The sequence below is a fragment of the Hypanus sabinus genome, chromosome 6 (genome assembly GCF_030144855.1).
Source record: "Hypanus sabinus isolate sHypSab1 chromosome 6, sHypSab1.hap1, whole genome shotgun sequence".
Classification (NCBI taxonomy): Eukaryota; Metazoa; Chordata; class Chondrichthyes; order Myliobatiformes; family Dasyatidae; genus Hypanus; species Hypanus sabinus.
The window spans coordinates 180797331-180822973 of NC_082711.1; the positions used below are offsets into that span (position 1 = coordinate 180797331).

At 44.2% G+C, this 25643-nt stretch overlaps 1 protein-coding gene across 1 annotated transcript in view; it reads left to right on the top strand.

Annotated features, from left to right (window-relative positions):
- The window catches only part of smg6 (SMG6 nonsense mediated mRNA decay factor), a 234938-nt gene that overhangs the window by 35664 nt on the left and 173631 nt on the right, over positions 1 to 25643 (top strand). Inside the window, 2 exon segments of the mRNA XM_059971511.1 lie at positions 6254 to 6364; positions 15106 to 15327. Coding sequence (XP_059827494.1) covers positions 6254 to 6364; positions 15106 to 15327 — 333 coding nt within the window.

Sequence of the window (25643 nt, forward strand, 5' to 3'; positions counted from 1 at the left end):
GGGGACTTATCAGCCGTCAGACTCAACAGTCTATCCAACACTGTTTCTTGCCTAATATAAATTTCCTTCAGTTCATCCTTTACCCTAGTTCCTTTGACCACTATTACATCTGGCAGATTGTTTGTGTCTTCCCTAGTGAAGACAGATCCAAAGTACTTGTTCAACTCATCTGCCATTTCCTTGTTCCCCATAATAAATTCACCCGTTTCTGTCTTCAGTGGTCTTAACTATTCTTTTGCTATTCACATACCTAAAGAAGCTTTTACTATCCTCCTTTATATTCTTGGTTAGTTTACCTTTGTACCTAATTTTTTCTTGGCGTATTGCCTTTTTTGTTATCTTCTGTTGCTCTTTAAAAGCTTCCCAGTCCTCTGGTTTCGCGCTCATCTTTGCTATGTTATACGTCTTCTCTTTTATTTTTATACTGCCCTTTATTTCCCTTGTCAGCCATGGCTGCCTTTTACTCCCCTTAGGATCTTTCTTCCTCTTTGGAATGAACCGATCCTGCACCTTCTGCATTATTCCCAGAAATACCTGCCGTTGTTGTTCCACTGTCTTCCCTGCTAGGGTTTTGTTCCATTGAACTTTGGCCAGCTCCTCCCTCATAGCTCCATAGTTCCCTTTGTTCAACTGTAATACTGACACATCCGATTTTCCCTTCTCCTTCTCAAATTGTAGGTTAAAACATATCATGTTATGGTCACTACCTCCTAAAGGTTCCTTTACCTCGAGGTCCCTGATCAAATCCGGTTCATTGCACAACACTAGATCTAGAATTGCCTTCTCCCTGGTAGACTCCAGTACCAGCTGTTCTAAGAATCCATCTCTGAGGCACTCCACAAACTCCCTTTCTTGGGGTCCAGTACCATCCTGATTCTCCCAGTCTACCTGCATGTTGAAATCCCTCATGACAACTGTATCATTACCTTAGCGACATGCCAATTTTAACTCTTCATTCAACTTACACCCTACATCCAGATGCTGTTTGGGGGCCTGTAGATAACTCCCACTAGGGTCTTTCTACCCTTAGAATTTCTCAGTTCTATCCATACTGACTCTACATCCCCAGATTCTGTCCACCCCCTCTGCCAGTCAGTCTGTCCTTTTGAGAAGACGTATATCCTTGAATATTCTTTTCCCAGGCCCTGTCCGCTTGAAGCCATGTCTCTGTTATTCCCACAACATTGTACTTGCCATGTAAAAGCTGAAGATGAAAAGAGGATGGCTTCTACAACAGGATAATGATCCTAAACACACCTCAAAATCCACAATAGACTACCTCAGGAGGCAGAAGCTGAAGGTTTTGCCATGGCCCTCAGAGTTCCTCAAGCTAAACATCATCAAAAATCTGTGGATAGACCTCAAAAGAGCAGTGCATACAAGACAGCTCAAGAATCTCACAGAAGCCTTTTGCAAGTAACAATGGGCGAAAATCCCCCAAAGAAGAATTGAAACACTCTTAGCATTTACAAGCTGTGATGCTTGCCAAAGGGGGTGTTACTAAGTACTGACCATGCAGGGTGCCCAAACTTCTGCTTCAGGCCCTTTTCCTTTTTTATTTTGAAATTGCAAAAGATGGAAATAAAAAAGTAATCTTGCTTAAAATATTAAAGAAATGTGTCATCTTTAACTTCATGCCTTTGGGAAATCAGGTCATCTACTCGCTTAGCTATTCACAGTAACAGAAATTTTGACCGGGGTGCCCAAACTTTTGTATGCTACTGTAATGTAAAAAAGCAGTCCCAACGCAAATCCCTGTGGAGCATCACTAGTCACTGGCTAACCAGAAAAGTTTCCCTTTGTTCCTACTCTGCCTCCTGCCATTCAACCACTGCTTTATCTATGCTAGAATATTTCCTGTAATACCATGTGCTCTTAACTTGTTAAGCAGCCTCATGTGGCACCTTGTCAAAGGCCCTCTGAAATTCCAAGTACACAACATCAACTGATTCTCCTTTGTCTATCCTGCTTGATATGTCTTCAAAGAATTCCAACAAATATGTCAGGGAAGATTTTCCCTTATCATGTGCCTCTAAATACCCCAAAACCACATCCTTAACAATCAAATTCAACATCTTCCTAATCACTGTCAGGCTAATTGGGGTACATTTTCCTTTCTTCTGCCTCTCTCCCTTATTGAAGAGTGGAGTATTATTCCAGTCTTCTAGAACCTAGTGATTCTTTAAAGGTAATTACTAATGCCTTTACAATCTCTTCAGCCACCACTTTCAGAACCCTAGGGTGTACACCATCCAGTCCAGATGACTGATTGACTTTCAGACATTTCAGTTTCCCAATACCCTTCTCCCTAGTGAAGGCAACTTCACACATTTCTGACACTTGACTCTCTGGGTCTTCCACCATATTACTAGTGTCTTCTGTAGTGAAGACTGATCCAAAATACTTGCCCTGTTTGTCTGCCATTTCCTTGTCCCCCATTACTACCTCTCCAGCGTCATTTTTCAGCAGTCTGATATCTACTTTATTCTCTCTTTTACACTTTATGTATTTGAAGAAATTTTAGGTATCCTCTTTAATGTTATTGGCTAGCTTACTTTTGTACCATCTTTTCCTTAATGACTTTTTGTATTTACCTTCAGTTGTATTTCTTGCTCTATTATATGCCCTCTCTTCAGCTTTTGCCCATTACTCTGCTGACATTTAGGGCAACATTGAAGGTCTTCCATCTCTGGCGGTGTTCATGGCTTCCTTCATCGTGCCATTAGCTTCCATCTGCAGTCAGACATGGAAGTCCCAGGTGGATACTCTGAAGTACCGTTGTAGGATTCTTCATTGCTGTGTTCGTAATCATTTTGTCTTACCACTCAGGGTTGTTGGCCCTGAGCTGAACTTCTGGACCTGCAGGCCTGGTAGACCACTCTTAGTTTGGCCTCTACCCTTTCACCCGTTTGCATGGGTGGCCCTACCAAGTGGTGAAGTGTAAAGTCCTGACTCCCAAGTCCATAGCTCTCCAGGTCATTGAGCAACACCGGCCTCCAAACCATGACAAGGTTGTGATCTTCTTGGAGGATTTACCCTATCAATACCCCTCATAATTTTGTATACTTTTATCGAATCTTCTCTTAATCTCCTACACTCCAGTGAATAAAGTCCTAACCTATTCAAACTTTCCCTATAACTCAGATCCTCAAATCCTGGTAACATTGTAGATTTCCCCTCTTTCAGTCTTATTGATATTTTTCCTGTGTGTTCTGCTGCAATTTCTATGTATTCCTGAATAGGGAAATACTGTGATATATTTGGGCTGGGTAACATTGTGCAGAATGTGGCCGGCCCAGAGGTACTGGAACTTCCCTGGTGTAAGCAGTTGTAGGGTTAACATCCAAGACAACTGCACCCAGGAGAGTGGGTTGCTATATGGCTATCTCATCATTACCAAGTGCTGTCATCTGGGTAGCCACTGTGGAAGGGTTGAGAGGAGCTCGAATCCTGCTCTCGGGTTGTTGTGGGCTAGCATTTAACATCTTACACTTACACTGAAATCATGGCTGCGCAGTAGAATGGAGCAATTGTAACTTCTCCAGATCAATCCACACAAAATGCTGCAGGAACTCAGCAGGTCAGGCAGCATCTATGAAGAGGAATAAACAGTCGACATGGGCTGGAGGAGGAGTCTGATGGGAGGAAGGCAAGAGCGAGGGGTGCTAGGGGGAGTTGATAGGCAAGTGAGATGGGAGCCAGAGTGGGGAGTGTGGGGGAGTACCAGAAGTTAGAGAAATCGAGATTGGAGGCTACCCAGGCAGAAATGAGGTGTTGTTCCTCCAGCCTAAGGGTGGCCTTCTCGTGGCAGAGGAGGTGGCTATGGTCTGACATGTTAGAATGGGAGTGTGGGATTGGAATTAAACTGGGAAATCCTGCTTCTCCATCTTGTCTTCTGTTTTTCATTATCCTTTGAGCTGCAGTCCCTCCCTGGTGTTAATGCCTCACTGAGCTGCAGTCTGTCCCTTGTGTTAAGGCTTCACTGAGCTGTCTCCTGGCTGATGTGCAGAAGAACCTGTTGTTTGGCTTGTGTGCCCTCTCAGGGGAAGCAGGAAGAGTGGAGGGTTAGGAGATGTGTGGCACTGTTCTGGGTCGAAGTTAATGTGTTAGCCAGTTACTGATCCTGTGTGTGTTCACCCCCGAGTGTTATAGGACAACAGGAGAGTACAGCACAGGAACAGGCCCTCGGCCCACAACATTGTGCCAAACCAATTAAATTAATAATCAAATGGCAAAGTAAATTAATCTCTTCTGCCCAGACTATGTCCATATCCTTCCATTTTCCTTACATTCCTGGTGTCTTTCTAAAAGTCTGTTAAAAGTCTAATGTATCTGCCTCTAGCATCTACCCCAAGCATCATAACTCAGGCATCCAACATACTCTTGTCCTTTACGAAAAAAATCTTGCCTCTCACATCTCCTTTGAAATTACTCCCGATCACCTTAAATGCATGCCCTCTGGTATTAGATATTTCAACCCTTGGTAAATAACGTCTGCCTCTTATCAGTCTTTATCAGATCTCCGCTTAGCCTCTGCTGCTCCAGAAAAGAACAACGCAAGTTTGCCTAACCTCTCATTATAGCACCTGCTCTGTAATCCAGGCAACATCCTGATAAACTTCTCCAAGTCTCTCCAAAGCCATGACATTATTCCTTTAATGTAGCAATCAGAGCTGTGTGAAATACTCCAGATATGGCCTAACTGGAGTTTTGTAAAATTGCAACATAACTTTCTGAGAAAGGAAGTGACATTGTTGCAGAGTGTTCCTCAGGGAAGGGCACTGACTTCATGGTTGGAGCCAGTTAAATAAACTGCGACTCCGAGCCCTTTAGCTGCCCCTTCTGCCTGGTAACAGATACACCTTGGCACTGGTTTTCCCAGAATCTCTGGCCTGGTAATAACTGACACACCTGGGCACTGGTTTTCCCAGGTACTGGGTTATTTATTTCTCCTCCTCTTCACTGAGAGAACATAACCGACCTCAGCTGTTCACCTCTGCCTGTGCAAATACTCTCTGAAGAGCCGTGTCCACAATGATTGTCTTCATACGGTAGTGGTTAATGTAACAGTAATGTGGAGCCAGTGACTGGTGTTCACTCCTCTCCCACTCCGGTGCATGCCAGATTTTGAACTCTTTGACTGACATGGTCCCAACTCTCCCAATTCAGCTCAAACACGTTGCTAGTTATTCCCCTGCTCCTTCTTACCGAATGTCTGAATAAGGCCAACACATCTGGATGTTCCCGTTTAAAGATACGCTGAAGAAGAGCAGGGAGGTTTTCCGCAGTGGTGGCCAACATTCCAGCCCAAGCTGACATTCCCAGAAGCCTGCCCGTGGGATTGTGCTGCGTACAGAATGGTGGGAGTTGTGTCTTGTATAAGTCACAGTGCTGATCCTCTCCAAAATGTCTGGGACTGGTATTCTTACAACTGTGATGAGTCTTAAGTTAATCAGACCTTTTGGAAAGTAGATCTTTAAGCCTCACTTTAATCTGTAAGCTTTTGAATCTGAGTTGGGGTTGGCACGTATCCTTCGTGCCACTAGATGCCATTGGCTGATGTGAGATTTGTTCTGGGGAAGGATCTGAAGTGATAATGAGGAGTCATTCTTTTCCCAGAGGGCTTGCTGATTAAATTTCCCATTTGAAATAGGGCAAGGAATTCAATCTCGTGGCACTGAAAGCTGCACTGCGTGGGTTTGACGTTGAGTTGGTGCCAGGATATTGCAAAAAATGGAACAGATTTTGTGCATTTCTGTTGGAATTTTAATCTCCTTGGAGTTGGGCCTCAACACCCTCACCTCATGTGAGGTGTGTGGCGCTGCGTGTGTATGGACAGTTTTCTTTTCGTGTTGATATCGCAGTGACCCGAAGAATGTGAAACCTTAGGTACAGCCAGTAAACACTCCCCTCCTTGTTAAACTGTATTGTTTTCTGTACACCCATGCTGATACGGGCATTGAAAAGGTCGAGAGCCTGCCCACCTCACGGAACAGCCAGAGGCCAGGACAGGGGTGTGAGAAGTCTGCCTTGTTATTTTTGTGTTGAGCTGATAAATCTGCTCCTCAGAGGGGTAAGCCAGTGGGGGAAAAATATCCAGCATTTTTTTATGGAAGTTGGATAATTTATGACTAATAGTTTTCAGTGAAAATGAAGTAATTGTGGGAATGCCTCATAATTGGGTTCAGCTGAGATTTGTCTGCTTTTTAAACGGGTTTCATCTCTGCTCTTTTTAAAATTTTTCTTTTAACAGAGGCGGAAGCTGGATGCTGTATACTATTACATGCGGAGTCTGGCTGCTAGTAATCCAATTCTTACAGCCAGAGAGAGTTTGATGAGCCTCTTCGAAGAAACCAAAAGGAAGGTCAGTCTATCGCTCAGTGCAGGCAGCAAGCTGGCAGAGCTTGTCAGTGTGTGCGTGCGTGGGAGGGAAGCAGAGAGCAAGTGAATGAGCTTGGCTTTTACTGCTGTTTACTTAGTCCTAAACAGACCTTGGTGGCGGTGCTGGAAGACACTGTGAGATCTGTGTGACCTGTCAAGAACAGAAAAACAAGTTGGACAGGCCGTGTGAAAATGACCATTCGTGCCTTCTGCACGACTGTGATGGCAGGCTTGGCAAGTGGACAAACTGTGATCAAAGCCCTGCTCTCTCTTCTCTCACAAAATAAATAGAATGAACTGGGTTTCAACACTTCAGGGAGGTTGAAAAGGCTGCACTGAGTGCAAGTCGGAGCGCAGGATTACACAGGGATATGTTGCATTTTTTTTTGAAAAATGTACTTTTTAAAACAGCTATTCCAAAAAAGATGAAACCCAGAGGCCATGCTGGGTAAAAAGGCCTGGATTGGACTGTGCACCCAGTGCCTGTTTCTCAGTATGGATCATTTGCAATTTTCCCACCACATGCATTCCTTCTGATGTGTGACATGAACAGAATTTTTTATTTTAACACTGAATAAGGATAACTGCACCAGTTGGGCCAAAGCACTGATTTTTGTGCTGTGACTTTATTTACAGAGCAGCAAAAGGTCTAGCCTCTTGTTTAGAATCATACACTTCACCATGGGATCCTCTCAGGGTTTGAGAGGTTGGGTTCTCAGAATAAAGCTTCTTCACTTAGATTATATTAACTTTATTGGTCACATGTACTTCGAAGCATACAGTGAAATGTGTCATTTGCATCAACAACCAACACAGTCTGAGGATGTGCTGGGGTAGCCCGCAAGTATTGCCAAGCTTCTAGCGTCAACGTAGCATGTCCATAACTTCTAACCCTAAGCTATGCATTTTTGGAATATGGAAGGAAGCCTATGTGGCCATGGAGAGAACGTATAAACTCCTTACAACAATGAAATTGAACCAAGTTTGCAGGTGCTGTAATAGTGTTACATATTATGCTGTAAAACTGCAATACTACTGTATCCTGTTACACACTCCTTTTTCACCTTCGACCCCTTTATTAACATGTAGCGTGGGACTGGCTGTTCTGACCCTTTGAGCCATGATGCCCAGCAGTCCCCCTGTTTAACACTAGCCTAATTAAGGGACAATTTACAGTGATCAATTAACTCGCCAACGGTAGGTCTTTGGTCTATGGGAAGAAGCTGGAGCACCCAAAGGAAACTTGTGCAGTCATGGAGAGAACCTACTTTATGGACAGTGGTGGGAATTGAACCTGGTTCCCCTGATATCGTGCTACTCACTACACTATCGTGCTGCCCTAACTTCCATCGGTGTTATAGAGTTGGGACACAGTTGCAAGTTGACAGCTGCACAAATCGTGTTATATTGTGAAGATTTCATTCCTTGTCCTCATTATCTAAGGGCTCCTGAAAGCCCACATCCTTTTGGATGACTGCCAAAGGCTGGCCAGTAATTTCTGCTCACTACCCCTTCTCAAGTCTCTTTCCAGTTCCAGTGTGAAACACAGGGTGGACAAAATAGAGAAGCTCTTGGGTGGATTGAAATGATCAGAAGCCATGTTCTTTTTAATCTTTAAAGGTAAATAAATAGTCGGAATGTGTTGGGGTAGGAGTGAAATGCCTAGTTCTGTTGGAGCACCTGGAGGAAACCCATGCAGTCAAGGGGAGAGTGTACATACTCCTGTCAGACAGCGGCAGGGATTGAACCGAGGTCAGTGACGCTGTAGAGCGCCACATTAACTGCTGCCCTAACGTTGCACTGAGGAGCTGAATACCCAGACATACCCACCTTCATGTGCAGCAGCCTGTGCTCCCTAGTGTGGTGCCTGATTACATTTGGTTGAAATGTTTGAGTTGGTCTTCAGGATTGAAAGATGCCTGTAAGATCTCCTTTCCCATTCCCTGCCATTTCTAAATGCCTGAGATTTCCAGAGAGAGCTGCTGTGTTACAACTGGGGTTTGGATGAGAAGTTACTTGTGGTCCACTCCACTTTTCTTTCTGTAGGTCCAAAGCCATTGCAGCTGTTAGCCCTGCTCACTATTTTGCCCGTCTCCTCCTCTGTGCCCATTGGATCATTCATTGCTTGCAGCCCAGACTGCAATCTGATCTTTCTTGCTTCCTGTGAGACTCCATTGACACAGAAGGACTGAGGGGAATATGTATCAGGAAATCTCTCTTCGTGCATGCTGCTCTCTTGGTGATTTCCAGGTGGGAGCCTGCTTAGTGTTTTGGGCAACCAGCTGCAGATTCACTTTCCATTTTTCCTTCACACCATAGTGTACGATGCAAATGGATAGGCTTTATTGTGTAAACAGTAAACAGTTTGCTGTCTAGTGTTAGGAACTCGGTGGTGGCAGAGTATTCATTAGTCTCACAGCCTGAGGGAAGAAAGTTACTCAGTCTGCCAGTCCTAGTCCTGATACTCCTGTACCTGTTAATATTATCATAACACACCTTATTACACACCTTATGCATCAAGTTCACTGATGATACTACTGTAGCTGGCCTCATCAAAAATAGTGATGTCGGCATACGGAGAGGAGACAGAGGCTTGTCAAATGATGTGAAACTGTCACCTGAGTCTCATTATGGGCAAGACAAAAGAGATGACTGTCAGCTTTAGGAAGACACAACATTGCACAACAGTGGCTCTGCCATGGAGAGAGTGAATAGCACAAAGTTCCTTGGTGTGCATATAATGGACATTTAACTTGTACTCTCAACACTCCTCATTAGTCAACGTCTACACTTGCTGGGGAGATTGAGGTGTGCAGAGCTCCCTGCCCCCATTCTAACAACTTCCTACAGGAGCACCATCCAGAGTCATTGTGTGGTACGGAAACTGCAAAACCCTAGAGAGGACAGTAAAAACCACTGAGAGGATCACCAGCATCTCCTATTAAGGGACTGAAGAATTGTTGAGGATCGCACAATCTCTTTGACCACTACCAAAAGGAAAGAGCATCAGGACCAGGGCTGTCCGACTGGGTACAACTTCTTCCCTCAGGCTGTGAGACTAATGAATACCCTCCCACCACTGAGCTCTCATCACCAGGTCAACAAGCTGTTCACTGTTTACCTGTGCTGTGCTTTACATTTTGAATTATATTTTAATAACACAGTCTTAAATTTTGTTTTATGTGCTGTGTGGGTGTACCATATTCTGGAGAGATATTTCGTTTGGTTGTATGTGTGTATAGTCAAGGTGGCAAACTTGAACTGGAACATACTGAAGCAGGTAGAGCTCAGTGTGTGGGAGAGTGTTTGTGTGAAATGCAACTGCTCATGTGTTTCCATCTGTGCAGAGAAAATACCACCTCTGATCTTGGAAGTCAGGTGGTGGGCTGTTGAGTCACAGTTACAGTACTGGGCAAAAACCTTACAGCTGTATATATAGCCAGCGTGCCTAAGACTTTTGCACAATACTGTGGTCATTTTATGTGCTGCAAAAACAAAAGAATTATGACGTATGTGAGTAATGATAAACCTGATTCTGATATGGGTCTCTGGACTGAGAGTAGAAAGGGGCAGAGAGAGAGAGGAAAATGCACCAGACACACATTATGCAATGGTCAATAAACCAGTTGTTTGGCATCAAATTTCTTTGCCTGGTGTCTCACGGCTGGGTGTGTCAGCACCCAAACCATCCCCCACTGATGGCACCATTCCTCTGCCAAGATAACCCATCCAAATCAATCCCATTTACCAACATTTGGGCTATAACCTTCTCATCTTCCTTATCAGGTATCTGTCCTAGTGCTTTTAAAGCTTTGGAGCTGAGAGTGGGTGTAACAGTTGGCAGGTGAAGATACAGGGACATGATGGAATGGAGAAGGCAAAGGGCAGTTCTGCTGGGTATGTTGGAAGGACTGTGGTGGGGAGTAGAACCCTGGTTCTGGTGGAGCTTTGCAATGTGCTGGGAGGGGGTGAAATCCTGGTTCAGGTGGATCTGTGGGAAGGGGTCTGTTTAAGGCTACATCTACACTACACTAGATAAATCTGTAACCGAAGCTTCTTCTTTTCGTTTTTATCCTTCGTCCACACTAAAACGGCGTTTTTGTCCCATGAAACTGGAGCTTTTCAGAAACGCTTTCCAGGGTGGGTATTTTTGAAAACGCTGCTTGGGCAGATCAGTGTGGACGAGGTAACCGGAGACTTCTGAAAACGCTGTCAGACGGCAGCGCGCTATTTCATTGTTTTCTTGAACGCAACCCAACAATTTCAGAACAGACGGCAATGAGACTGAAGTCAGAAGAGTTAGAAATATACTCACCAAATACTTTGACCCATAACTTACTGAATAAATGAGTATCAAACATGAGGAAATCTGCAGATGCTGGAAATTCAAACAACACACACAAAATGCTGGTGGAACACGGCAGGCCAGGCAGCATCAATAAGGAGAAGCCTTCCTGATGAAGGGTCTCAGCCTGAAACGTTGACAGTGCTTCTCCTTATAGATGCTGCCTGGCCTGCTGTGTTCCACCAGCAATTTGTGTGAATAAATAAGTATACTCACATTGCCCTGTTTTCTGTCCTTGCTCGTATGAAGGTGGTTTACCTATTTATGCAAGTACTTCTCTGACAATAGATGTGTAACAGCCTAATGTAACATTATGGAAATACAAGATAACACTGATGCAGACATTAAAGCATTTATACATTTAACAAGGTGCTTTATTAATGCAACACAGTTAGTCAGTTTTTCAATGGTCGTCGTCAGCCGGGTCAATCTGTCCGTGAACTCCCTGTCGGTTGCCTCCGTACGCTCCAGTATTTGTTTTTTTTTACTTTTAAGTTCTCCTGCGCGAGAGCCAACAGCTGTCCGTCATTTTAAGTTTTTCTAGTTTGTAACTACACAAACGCGCACTTTCACAGCGAGATTCAACACCAAACATGTTGCTCGTTTTCGGTAGATGTGTCCTGCGCATGCACAGTAGGAGGAGATTCACCAAAATCTCCATTTCAATGTGAATAGAGATATTTTTAAAAACGCATAGTGTGGACGCCTATCATTTTTACGTGAAACTGGCGTTTTCAAAATTATCCGGTCTAGTGTGGATGTAGCCTGAATATCTATCTATTTATTTATTTAGTGATACAGTGCGGAATTGGCCTTTCCAGCCAAACGAGCTACGCTGCCCAGCAACCACCTATTTAATCGTAGCGTAATCAGTGCATTGTTGACCAATTGGCCTTGACTGTGGGAGGTAACTGGAGCACCCACAGGAAACCCAGGTGTTTCACAGGGAGGAACGGACAAGCTCCTCACAGATGTCATCAGAATTGAACTCTGAACTTCAACGTCCTGAGCTGAAATAGCGTTGTGCTACTGTAGCTGTGTGAGGTTTTGGGGTGGAGGTAAAATCCAGTGGGTAGTTCTGGGGAGCTGTTAGATGTGTTGAAGTGGACCATTGCAGGAATCCATCTTGTGCATCACTCTAGAGTAATACGATGAGAGTATTTACTACCTGTATTATTAAAAATACTGGTTGATGTGTTCCTTCATGAAATCATATTTCTTATTGTTTGTGACAGTTTTGAACAGCCCACCTTGCCATTCTTTTTTGACGTCTACATGAGAAGGTCTTTGTATAGGAAAAATCCTTGGGAAGGCGTGAGTCATTGCTGAAGGATGATTGTCTCTCACAGCTTGTGATAGTGAATATCTGCCCTTTCATTTCATTAGTTCTTCCCTGAATAAAGAAAAGATAAGACATCTAGTTGTTTCTTTGAAAGAGTTACTAAATTTCAATTTCCCTTTGTATCTACCTCCTAGGTACAGTACATTGTTACAGTCAGATTTAACCTTGGTCCTCCTCTACAGTGTGTAATGTTTACTTACAACTTAACTGAGCCTTTAGCTCCCAATGGAGTTTACTTCTCCAATCGTCTGTATGCTGGAGTTCATTAACGCTTTTATAATCCATTGCATTCACTGTACAGGGAATTGGCCTAAAGAGCTTCACCAGAGCCTTACTCATTTCCACCTCTCACGATGGCAACATATGTTTGGACTTTGAGAGTTGTATACTGTATTTACACGAGGAAATCTGACACCACCTCAACCCCCTTCTTTCCAAGGGAGGGAAGTGACCTGCACTCATTAGATCAATTTTGTAATTCTTATCACTGATTAGTAGAACAATTTTGAGGGACTGAATGGCTCTCTGTTCCAATAATATCTGACTCTCCAAGAGCCAGATACATTTGGGGTATTTGAGAGACACTTACAGAGAGGCACATGGATGGAAAAAAACTGGATTGATCTTAGAGTAGGTTAAAATGTTGGCATGTCATAGTAGACCGAAGGGCCTGTACTGTGCTGCAGTGTTTATTGATTTAACGATATGGTGAATTACAGGCCCTTCTGGCCCAAGAAACCTTATACCCTGCAACCCACCAGCCTAATCACAGGACAATTTTCAACGACCAATTAAACTACTAACTGTTCATCTTTGGATTGTGGGAAGAAACCAGAGCACCTGGAGAAAGCTCACACAGCCACAGCCATGGGGAGAACGTACAAACTCCTTACAGTTGGTGTTGAAATTGAACACTGACCTACAGAACACCCCAAGCTGAAATGGTGATACTCTTTTATACTACTGTACCATGTTCTGTTTAAGACATCTGCCTTGCTGATGCATAGTTGGATGCATCAGCAAGGGAGATGAGGCTGAGTACAGGGCTACAGTGGGAAACTGTCACATGGTGCGAGCAGAATCATCTGCAGCTTAATGTGAGAAAAGCTAAGGAGCTGGTGGTGGACCTGAGGAGGGCTAAGGCACCGGTGACCCCTGTTTCCATCCAAGGGGTCAGTGTGGACATAGTGGAGGATTACAAGTACCTGGGGATACGAATGGACAATAAACTGAACTGGTCAAAGAACACTGAGGCTGTCTACAAGAAGGGTCAGAGCCGTCTCTATTTCCTGAGGAGATTGAGATCCTTTAACATCTGCTGGAAATTGCTGAGGATGTTCTACGAGGCTGTGGTGGCCAGTGCTATCATGTTTGCTGTTGTGTGCTGGGGCAGCAGGCTGAGGGTTGCAGACACCAACAGAATCAACAAACTCATTCGTAAGGCCAGTGATGTTGTGGGGGTGGAACTGGACTCCCTGACGGTGGTGTCTGCAAGAGGATGCTGTCCAAGTTGCATGCCATCTTGGACAATGACTCCCATCCACTTCATAATGTACTGGTTAGGCACAAGAGTACATTCAGCCAGAGACTCATTCCACCGAGATGTAACACTGAGCATCACAGGAAGTCACTCCTACCTGTGGCCATCAAACTTTACAACTCCTCCCTCGGAGTGTCAGACACCCTGAGCCAATAGGCTGGTCCTGGACTTATTTCCACTTGGCATGAGGAACTTATTTAATTATTTATGGTTTTATGTTGCTATATTTCTTCTCTATTCTTGGTTGGTGTGGCTGTAACGAAACCCAATTTTCCTCGGGATCAATAAAGTATGTCTGTCTGTCAATCCAGCCTCTGATTTCATCACCCTGGGCTTCTGTCTGAAGGGAAATGAAGTGAGTTTGAAAGAGCAAACCGCAGGGTACAAAGGCTGATTCAGACCCAGCATGTTAACAGATTTGGGATGAACAGAGCCAGTTTGCTGGATGAACTGTCTGTTTTATTGAGCTTTTGATGAAGTTACTGGTGCCCTTACCTGGTCTGATGTGTAACTTCAGACCCACTAAAGTAGTTAAAGAATAAACATTAGCTTTATTTATCATGGGTACAGCGAAACATCAAAACAGATTCATTGTTTATGTCAATGATCAACACAGTCCAGGATGTACTTCAGACAGTCCAAAAATGTTGCCATGCTTCTGTCACTAACATCACATGTCCACAACTTACTAACCCTAACCCGTGCGTCTTTGGAATGTGGGAGAAATGGGAGCACCCGGAGGAAGCCCACATGGTTACAGGGAGGACAGGACGTTCGGACTCCTTCCAGACACTAGCGGCAATGCTACCATATTGTCCCTTATCTGTTCTCTGAAGTAGCTCATCTGGCTAGCAACTCAATTCACTTGCGATTTTATTGATGCAGAAATATAAACATCTACAGAAAAACGTGGCATTCTGTGTGTGTCCCAGCATTAGCTCATTGTTTGTGAGATCCTCTGGCCTGCAAGATGGATTGTCACTTGAAAGTAGTTAATGAACTGTTAAGTACTTCGGGCGATACTGGAATTAGGAGAGACTACAGACATACATACACCTTTGTGCCTGTGTTTGTCAACCTAGTTACTGTACTGAAACTCCTGCTCTATTGTTCAATTCCCCACTCTGGCCGCTTACCTCTTCTCCTCACCTCCCCTTGTGTGCTCCTCCTTCCCTTTCTCCCATGGTCCATTCTCCTCTCAGATTCTTTCTCCAGCTTAACTTTTTTCCCTATCTTCCAGCTTTTTACTTCATCACACTTCCCCAATCACCTGCTAGCTTGTTCTCCTTCTCATTCCCCTCCCCCCACCTTCTTATTCTGGTTTCTTCACCCTTTTCAGTCCTGATGAAGGGTCTTGGCCTGAAACATTGACTGTTTATTCCTCTCCGTTGATGCTGCCTGGCTTGATGAGTTCCTCCAGCATTTTGTGTGTGTTGCTCTGGATTTTCAGCATCTACATAATCTCTTGTGTCCATTGTCTATTTGTTTCTATTCCAGGCTGAGCAGGCAGAACTCAAGAGGCACAAGGAATCAGATCACAGCCCAGGCCCCAAAGTCAGGGGCAAGAAGCAGACTTTTCGGCAGGTTGGGGAAGATAACAGCAGGGTGGAGGTCTGGATCCACACTACCCATCCTCACTTCTTTCAGGGTAATGAGCTGAACAGGGATGAAGCGACTTCAGAGCAAGACGAAGACCTGGGAAATCTCTCCCCCAGTGATGTAAGTACATTGATAATGTTGACGAGTAGTAGTTATTGTTCAAGATTCAAGATTATTTAATGTCAGTTCCAGTACACAAATGTAAAGGGGAACAGAGTAATTGTTACTCCGGATCTGATGCAGCACAAAAGATCACAGTAGAGAACAAATAAATATAAATAAATACAAATAACATAATAAATATAAATACATAGGATAGTTTATATCCAGAGATTGATTGTATGTCCATAAAGTGACGCCAGGCACAGGAGTGTCTGTACATAAGGTGACTGACAGGAAATGTTAAAGTAGTGGTGACTGGGGGTGTGGAGGGGTGGGTGAGTGGGTGGAGGTGTTGATCAGCCTCACTGCTTGGGGAAAGTAACAGTTTTTGAGTCTGGTGGTCCTGACGTGGATTCTACATAGCTTCCTCCCTGATGGGTGTGGCACAAGCAGCGCACTGGGTGGGTGGGATCTTTCATGATGTTACTGGCCCTTTTCCAGCACCTTTCTGTATATATGTCATTGATGGTGGGTAGGCAGGTACCGGTGATGCTTTTGACTATCTGTTGTGGAGTAGTGTTCATGGATTCCTGAAACATTGAGTGTGTGTGTTCAGGCTCCTGAACCACCTCCGTGATGGTAGTATGAGAAGAGCGCATGTCCGAATGTGTTCTTAATGATGGATGCTGCATTCGTGATGCTGGGGAGACTGGTGTTGATGGTGGAGATGACTGAATTTACAACCCTCTGCAGCTTTTCCAATCCTGTGCAGTGGCCCCTCCATACCAGAGGGTGATGCAGCCAGTCAGAATGCTTCCCATGGTATATCTGTAGAAATTTGTAAGAGCCTATGGGGATAAGTCTCCTCAAACTCCTAATGAAATGTAGTTGGTGGTGTGCCTTCTTCGTGATTCCATCAATCAGGGGTAGGCAGTGGGTGCTTAAAATGAATTTAATTAGCAAAAGAGCCAAATCATTAACCAGACAGATGAAATTTAAATCAGGTTTATTATCACTGGCTTGTGTCGTGAAATTGGTTGTTTTGTGAAAGCAGTATGTGCAAAGCATAAAATAATTACTATAAGTTATAATAAGAATATATAGTGTAACAGAAGAATTGGTAGTGGCTATGGGTTTGTGGTCAGTTTAGAAATCTGATGCTGGGCACAAGAACAGGCAGAGAATGGAGGGATGTTTACCAGATACAGGCAGATGGTGTTAGTTTGGATTGGTGTTATGGTCTGTGCAGATGTTATGGCCGAATGGCCTGTTCTTTTGCTGTATTGATCTATGTTTCTTGTATACAGTTCAAATTCAAGTTTATTGTCATCTGATTGTGTATATATATATATATATATGTACAAATGAAGCAATGTTCCTCTGGAGGAAGGTGTGTATGAAGTGTGTGGACTGCGCTGCTTGTGTGGTTGTGGAGCCAGATTCAGTGTGGTATTCAAAAGGGAGCTATTATGGGTATTGAAAGAAGAGTAGGCTAGTGTGAAGAGAGTGGGGTGTGCTGTTGAGATTAGCTGGTCATGCCATGGATGGTCTGAATAGCATTCTCCTGTGTTGTCATTCTGCTGTGGTTCTGACCTTGTCAGTGATACCTGTGTGCCTGATAAGGTACCAAACTGATATGTACGATGTCTTTGATCCATTTTGATCTGCAGTTATTTTATTGGCTGTGTGGTTACAGGTCTTGATTTACCCATTGAATTTCATGTCAGTCCAAAATGTCCTGTAATTCTTACTCTGTGCCTCATGTTTTTGGTTGACTATCCACCAGCACTCTCCTCTTTGACTACCAAGTGACTTGGCGCTGAGTTCTTTCAGCGTTCCCGGTTGGGTAATTGGTAAGATCTTCTGTTGGGCATACCGTGCCAGTCTGATATTCGGTCTGCCCCAAAGGCAAACAAAGTTGCACAGCACGGAAGCATTCTGTCCATACCTGATGTGTCCATGCCCACTGAAATTCCTGTCAGTTAGTCCATTGCCTCCATTAGCCCATATCCTCCAAGTTGTTCTGATCCATGTACCTGTCCAAAAAAGTCTTTTAAACATTGTAATTGTGCCCACCTATCCATCTCAACCACTTTGGCAGCCTGTTTCCAAATACATTGTGCGTCGGGAAAAGTTGCCCTCATGTCCCTTTTAAGTATTTCTTGTCTTACCCTAAACCTATGCCCTTTAGTTTTCGACTCCCCTGCCTGCAGTAAAGCATGACCATCTTAACATGATTTTACATATCTCAATAAGGTCATCATCAGCCTCCTTTGCTTCAAGCAAAACAGCCACAGCCTAGCCAGTCTCTCCTTAAGTCCTCATGAAGCTTTTCTGCACCCTCTAGTTTAATCACATCTTTCCTGGGGTGTGGCAAGCAAACTTAAATTCAAATTCAATGTGTTCTTGTAGTGAAGTTGATTAGAGTCTGATTTATTTCTCTTAGTACATCGAAATCTAAAATTTGACTAGGCATAAATGACACTTTCCCGTGCTCTTGTAGAAGTATGCATGAGAACGCAGCCACAGTGAAGTATAACAATTACAACATTGCACCTCATTGATTGGCAGTGATCATTTATTCTGAATGCATTTCGCACATAACAGAGGCCAGTTGATTCGGTTTGTTTCCCCTCTGATGAAGGATTTCCACCTTTCCCACGCCTGGAAGATGTAAGAAAAGCAAACTTCAAACAAGCCAAATATTAAAACCAAATCGCAATAAAAGCAGAGCCCAGGTCTGGCATCAATAGACTACTACATGTTGAAGTGTTTTGTACACGTAAATTTCTGTTATATTTTCTCCACTTGTGAGGCTGACATGCCTGCTTCAATCGAAGAATAAGAAACATATGAGACATTTCAATTTCACGTCTGCTGTGTGGAATGTCTGCACTTCTTTGCCCCTTCACCTTCGATCAATCAATTATTTATTAAGTAGTTTAAAAGGTTCACTTTACATACTGTACAAGTTAGTACCAGCAGAAGATTCTGTTTTGTATTTGGTGTTGCAATGGAGGAACAGCAGCATGAGCATCACAGTGCTGCTCTGAGTGCTGGCATTGAAGCAGGGTGTTGATCAGGGGATGTGGCAAGGAATTGATTGAGGGGACATGGGGAAGGTATCGACCGGAGGGGGGGGGCACAGGCAGGATACCGACCGGGGGGGCATGAGCAGGGTACTGAGTGGGGGGGGGGGGGTGCCGCGGGCGGGATACTGACAGGGGGGCGTGGGTGGGGTACCAACGGGGAGTGTGGGCGGGGTACCGACCGAGGGGCGGGGCGCAGGAGGGTACTGACCCGGGGGGGGGGGGGAGGCATGGGCGAGTACCGACTGGAGGAGCTTGGGCAAGGTATTGACCGGGGGGGGGGGGCGTTAGCTGGGTACTGATGGGGCAGATGTGGGCTATGAAAGCAAGCTGGCACGTACACAAGTATGTTGTCCATACCACAGTGATTCTGTTTGAGGTGGCTGGCATTAATGCTTTAGTTGCAAACTTGCAGACTTTTTTGATAATCTTGCATTTTCTGGTTTGGCATTCTCTCCGAGCCATTAGTGTGCTGTTCCAGACATCCAGCTTTGCTCCTGACCTCCAGAGCTGTCTGTGTAAAGGTTGCAGTATCATTAGCCTGATGGAATTGTGTAAGATTGTTGTTGCTTGTGCCGGTCTGCTGAACTTTTTGGGCAGTAAGCAGTCTGCTCTCACACATCCTTGAGTGTGTTGTTGTTAATGCAAATGATGCATTTAGAACATAGAATATGACTGCACAATACAGGTTCTGGCCCATCAGGTTGTCCCAACCTTTTAAACTACTGTGTGATCAATCTACCCCTTTCCTGTCCTGCCACATAGCCATCCAAGTTTGGTCACCCATGTGCCTGTCTAAGAATCTCTTAAATGTCTGTCATGTACCTACCTCTGACATTCCCCTATACTTTTCGCCAGTTACCCTCTGGTATTAGTCATTTCTGCTCTGGGGAAAAGTCTGGTCATCCACTTGATCTATTCCTCATCATTTTGTATTCCTCTATCAAGTCACCTCTCACCCTCTATCGCTAAGGAGAAAGAAGCCCTGGATCTCTCAGCCTGCACTCATAAGAAATGCTGCGTAATCCAGGCCACCTCCACCCGCTTTCATGTTTTCACATCTTTGAACTAGATACAGGAAGTAGTGGAAAAACTTCGTTAGTCAGGCAGCATCTATGTCACAACTCCTGTGAATGGTCTCTGATTCAGAATGTTATCTCTGTGCCCCTTTCCCTGGATGGTGCCTGAGCTCGGTCTGCAGAGTTTTAAGTTGGACTGGATTGTCTATGATGATTAGCCAGTGTTCAGTTCCACTTGCTACACCTTAGCATTGCTGAGTAAGTGGGCATCTTATCCTGGATTGGTGTGCAGCAGATAAGCTTACGTGCTACAGTAGTGATGCACTTAGTGCGAGATTATTGGAACTCTTCTTATACCGCAGTTCAGAGTTCAATGCTGGTGCCGTCTGTAAAATGTTTGTACGTTCTCCCTATGAACCGTGGGTTTCCTCCTATAGTCCAAAGGTATACTGTTTAGTAGGTTAATTGGTCATTGTAAACTGTCCTGTGATTAGGTTAGTGTTAAAGAGATTGTTTGCTGGCTGGTGCAGCTCATTGGTCTGGAAAGGCCTGTTCTGCATCGTATCTCTAAATAAATAAATAAAATAAACTTTATCATTGCTCACTGACCATCTCCACAAGAGTCTGACCATGTACTCTTGATGTTCAAAGACATTACCATTGCTAAAAAGCCATCATCAGCATCTGGGGAGACATCACTGATCAGAACTCACAGCATCTTTAATTCATTGAACACTGAAGCACAGAAACAGTTGCTTTGGCTCATTAAGTTTGTGCCAAACTATCATTCAGCTGAGTCCTATTGACCCACACCTAGACCATAGTCCAGCATACCTCTGCCAGCCATGTACTTATCCAAACTGTTGAAATCAAGCCCACATACACTGGCAGCTCATTCCAAAGTTGCACTACCCTCTGAATGAAGAAGATCCCCCTCAGATTTCCTTTAAACATTTCAACTTTCACCTTTAACCTATGAACTCTAGTTCTAGATTCACCCAATCTCAGTGGAAAAAGCCTGCTTGCATTTACCCTCTCTACAGCATTACTACCATGGCTAGAGGGGCAGGTCAGAGGCGGGGTATTCCTGACACTCCAGCTCAGGATTATAAAGGAATTTTTCCACTTGCCTGGGTGTGTTCTCAGGAAGGTTGTCACCATTCACTTTTTAAAGTCTGACTGTTGGGCAGCAACACTCACATCCCATGAACAAGGTGTCAGTCAGTATCCTAGGTGCAGGCTCTACAATACGAAGCGACAGAAAGCATTGAGTGGTTGAACGTTTACCAGTTCTATTCTAGTTCGTTCAGTCCTTCGCTTTATGTGAGATACCCGAGACGAGCGTGACCACACATATCAGTTCTGTGTTCTTGAAATAATTAGCAGCGTGTTACATTTATATGTAATGAGCAGAGTGGTCTTGGCAAGGTGCTGAAGGTGCTGGAGACCAGCTACAGAAAGCAAACAACAGTCTATTTCTGGATGTTGCACAATGCTGCAGACCTCCTGAGCTGTGAGACTTGCTCGCTCGTTCAGAAATTGAGGCCTGCGGTGTGCGATCGTACACTCGGACTGCAGAAGCACTCTGATGTGCTAATAATGGCTATCATTGTCTCTGAATGCGGGCTGCTAGCCTGTAGAGGATTCGCCCAGCAGCGTTGTTCACCTAGTTCCTCTAAGTGTTGTTAAATATTCAGCAATCTTTCCCAAATATCTGTTCCTTCATTAGAAGTTATTGATCAGATGGGTACAGAAGACAGTCCTTGTTATAGAGTCCTAACAATATTGTATGATGGCACAAGTGTAGCTGTTAGTGTAATGCTTTTCAGTTCCAGTAGTCAGGGCCACTTCTCGCAAGTGTCTATAAAGAATTTGTGCATTCTTCTGATCATCGCGTGCATCTTCAGCACCTTGCCAAGACCACTTTGCTCATTACATATGTAGCATCTGTGCCCCCCAATTTACCCCCGTTTGCCTAGGGTGAACCACTGTCTCCCCGCCAGTAGTGCAATACTAGGGTATAAATATGGTGTAATGCTCCCCAGTACATGCCTGCAACACAAATATTGGACGATACACCAAAGGTGAGTATATAATTGCAACTTTATAGTTATTTCTTAGTGATGGGTTAGTAGAAACAGATAACCTAAAGACGCCAAATCAGTAAGTTTATCAGTTTGTGCACATAATATTTTAATACGTTGAAGCTCATGCCTCTGTTTCCATCCACAACGACTCTCCGAGCCTTTGGCCACTGTCTGAACTGCCTATGTCCAGTATCCGCCGCCCCGGAACTGCTGTCCACTTCTCACATGTTCGTCCTCCTGGCTCACCTCCTGAAAAAGACCACGAACTCCTGCTCAGCTCACAAATACAAGATGGCATAACAATTCTCCATCGGTTAGTTCCCCCCTTATCTGCAGTCATAACCCCAACATTCCAGTTACAGAAACCCATTACAGCATTAAGTAACATTACAGAGAAGGCACCACGGTTACTAGTACTGAGAGTCCTACACATATAAATGTAACACGCTGCTAATTATTCAAAGCGCTCCAGTTTCCTGCCGCATCTCAAAGCTGTATGGGTTAGGGTTAGAAAGTAATGGGCATGCTATGTTGGCGCCAGAGGCACGATGAGACCTGCAGGTTGCACACAGGACATTCTCGGATTGTGTTGGTTGTTGACACAAACACCGCATTTCATTGTATGTTTCAAAGTTCATTAGAAATAAGAATAATACAGTACAGTGCAGGTCCTTTGGTTCACTAAGTGGTGCCTACCCCTAAATCTGCTCTAAAATCAATCCAACCCTGCCCTCCCACATAGCAGTCCATTTTTTTTTAATCCACGTGGTAAATCTCTTCTGCACTCTCATGAAAGCTTTCACATCCTTCCTATTCTGAAATGACAAGAACAGAACACAGTACTCCTAGTCTGGTCTAACCAGAATTTTATAAAGCTAAAATATTACCTCATGCTCTGACTAATGAAGGCCAACACACCATACGTCTTCTTTTCTAAGGTGCCCAGATCTGCAGTCAATACTCGAAGTGAGGTCTCACCAGTCTCAACATTGCATTCTTACTTTTATATTCTAGTCCTCTTGAAATGAATGCTAACATTGCACTTGCTTTCCTCACCACAGAGTCAACCTGCAAATTAACCTTTGGGGAATCCTGCACAATAACTCCCAACTCCCTTTGTGCCTCAGTTTTTTATATTTTCTGTCCGTTTAGAAAATCGTCAAATGTTTAATTTCTTCTACCAAAATGCATGACCATATACTTTACAACACTGTATTCCATCTGCCATTTCTTTGCCCATTCTCCTAATCTGTATAAGTTCTTCTGTAGCCTCTCTACTTCCTCAAAGCTACCTGGTCCTCCACCTATCTTCATATCGTCTACAAACTTAAAACAAAGCCATCAATCATTCAAGTCATATAATGTGAAAGGAATTGGTCCGAACACAGACCCCTCTTTCGAAAGATGTGACATAAGATTGGAAGATGTTGAATCCTTGTGGGTTGAATTAAGAAACTGCAAAAGTAAAAAGACCCTGATGGCAGTTATATACAGGCCTCCAAACAGTGGCTGGGACGTGGACTACAGATTACAACAAGAAATAGAAAAGGCGAGTCAAAAGGGTAATGTAATGTAGTCATGGGAGATTTTAGCATGCAGGTAGATTGAGAAAATCGGTCGGGAATGGATCTCAAGAGAGTGAGTTTGTTGAATGCCTACAAAATGGCTTTTTAGAGCAGATTGTCATTGGACCTAAGGGAACAGTGGTACTGGATTGGGTGTTATGTAATGAACTAGAGGTGATTAGGGAGCTCAAGTTAAAGGATCCCTTAGGAGACAGTGATCTCAATATGATTGAGTTTAACTTGATAGGGAGAAAGTAAAATATGATGTAGCTGCATTTCAGTGGAGTAAAGGAAATTACAGTGGTATGAGAGGGGAATTGGCCAAAGTAATTTGGAAGATGCTGGCAGGGATGTCAGCAGAGCAGCAATGGCTTGAGTTTCTGGAAAAAAATGAGGAGGGTGCGGGATAGATGTATTCCAAAAGCAAAGAAGTACCCAAATGGCAAAATTGTACAACCATGGCTGACAAGGGAAATCAAAGCTAATGTAAAAGCAAACCAGAAACAAAACAAAAATTAGTAGGAAGATAGAGGATTAGAAAACTTTTAAAAACCTACAGAATGCAACTAAAAGAATCATTAGGAGGGAAAAGATGAAATATGAAAGCAAGCTAGCAAACAGTATCAAGGTGGAAAGAAAAAGCTTTTAAAAGTATATTAAAAATAAAAGAGAGCTGAGAGTGGACATAGGACCGCTAGAAAATGAGGCCGGAGAAATAATAACGGGGGACAAGGAGATGGCAGATGAATGAAGTGAGTATCTTGCATCAGTCTTCACTGTGGAAGACACTAGCAGTGTGCCAGGTGTTGAAGGGTGTGAGGGAAGACAAGTGAGTGCAGATAAGTTTTACAATGGAGAAGGTGCTCAAAAAGCGAAAAGACCTAACGGTGCATAAGACACCAGGACCAGATGAACTGCACCCTAAGATTCTGAAAGAGGTCATGGTAGAGACCGTGGAGGCATTAGAAAATGATCTTTCATGAACTCTGGCATGGTTCCGGGGGACTGGAAAATTGCGAATGTTGCAGTCAGGAAGGGGAAGAGGCAGGTACTAGAGAGTACCCCAGTGGCTGTACCACTTGACAATAAGTACTCATGTTTGAGTACTGTTGAGGGGGGGGAACAGCCTACCTGGAGGAAGTGACAGTGGCCGGGCCTCCGGCACAGAGGACGGCCCTGTAGCTCAGAAGGGTAGGGATAGAAGAAAGAGGACCATAGTAATAGGGGACTCGATAGTCACGGGTTCAGACAGGCGGTTCTGTGGAGGTGATCGGGAGTCCCGGATGGTAGTTTGCCTCCCTGGTGCCAGGGTTCGGGACGTTTCTGATCGAGTCCAAGATATCCTGAAGTGGGAGGGTGAGGAGCCAGAGGTCGTGGTATATGTAGGTACCAATGACATAGGTAGGAAAGGGGAAGAGGTCCTGAAACGAGAGTATAGGGAGTTAGGAAGGCAGTTAAGAAAAAGGACCGCAAAGGTAGTAATCTCGGGATTACTGCCTGTGCCACGTGACAGTGAGAGTAGGAATGGAATTAGGTGGAGGATGAATGCGTGGCTGAGGGATTGGAGCAGGGGGCAGGGATTCAAGTTTCTGGATCATTGGGACCTCTTCTGGGGTAGGCGTGACTTGTTCAAGAAGGACGGGTTACACTTGGATCCTGGGGGGACCAATATCCTAGTGGGGAGGTTTGCTAGGGCTACAGGGCAGACTTTAAACTAGTAAGATGGGGGTGCGGGAATCAATTTGAGGAAACTATGGGAGAGGAGGTTAGTTCACCAGTAGAGCAAGTAAGTAGACAGTGTGTGAGGGAGGAAAGGCAGGTGATGGAGAAGGGATGCGCTCAGCCCGAAGATGTAGGGGAGAAGAAAGAAAAGGAGAATAAATTTGAATGCATTGTTAGGGATGAAAAGAGAGGAGGAGGTGGAGAGTATCTTAAATGTATCTATTTTAATGCTAGGAGCATTGTAAGAAAGGTGGATGAGCTTAAAGCGTGGATTGATACCTGGAATTATGATGTTGTAGCTATTAGTGAAACATGGTTGCAGGAAGGGTGTGATTGGCAACTAAATATTCCTGGATTTAGTTGCTTCAGGTGTGATAGAGTAGGAGGGGCCAGAGGAGGAGGTGGTGCATTGCTTGTCCGAGAAAATCTTATGGCGGTACTTTGGAAGGATAGATTAGAGAGCTCCTCTAGGGAGACTATTTGGGTGGAACTGAGGAATGGGAAAGGTGTAGTAACACTGATAGGAGTGTATTATAGGCCACCTAATGGGGAGCGTGAGTTGGAAGAGCAAATGTGTAAGGAGATAGCAGATATTTGTAGTAAACACAAGGTGGTGATTGTGGGAGATTTTAATTTTCCACACGTAGATTGAGAAGCTCATTCTATAAAAGAGCTGGATGGTTTAGAGTTTGTGAAATGTATGCAGGATAGTTTTTTGCAACAATACATAGAAGTACTGACTAGAGATGGGGCAGTGTTGGATCTCCTGTTAGGGAATGCGATAGGTCAGCTGACAGATGTACGTGTTGGGGAGCACTTCGGGTCCAGTGATCACAATAGCATTAGCTTCAA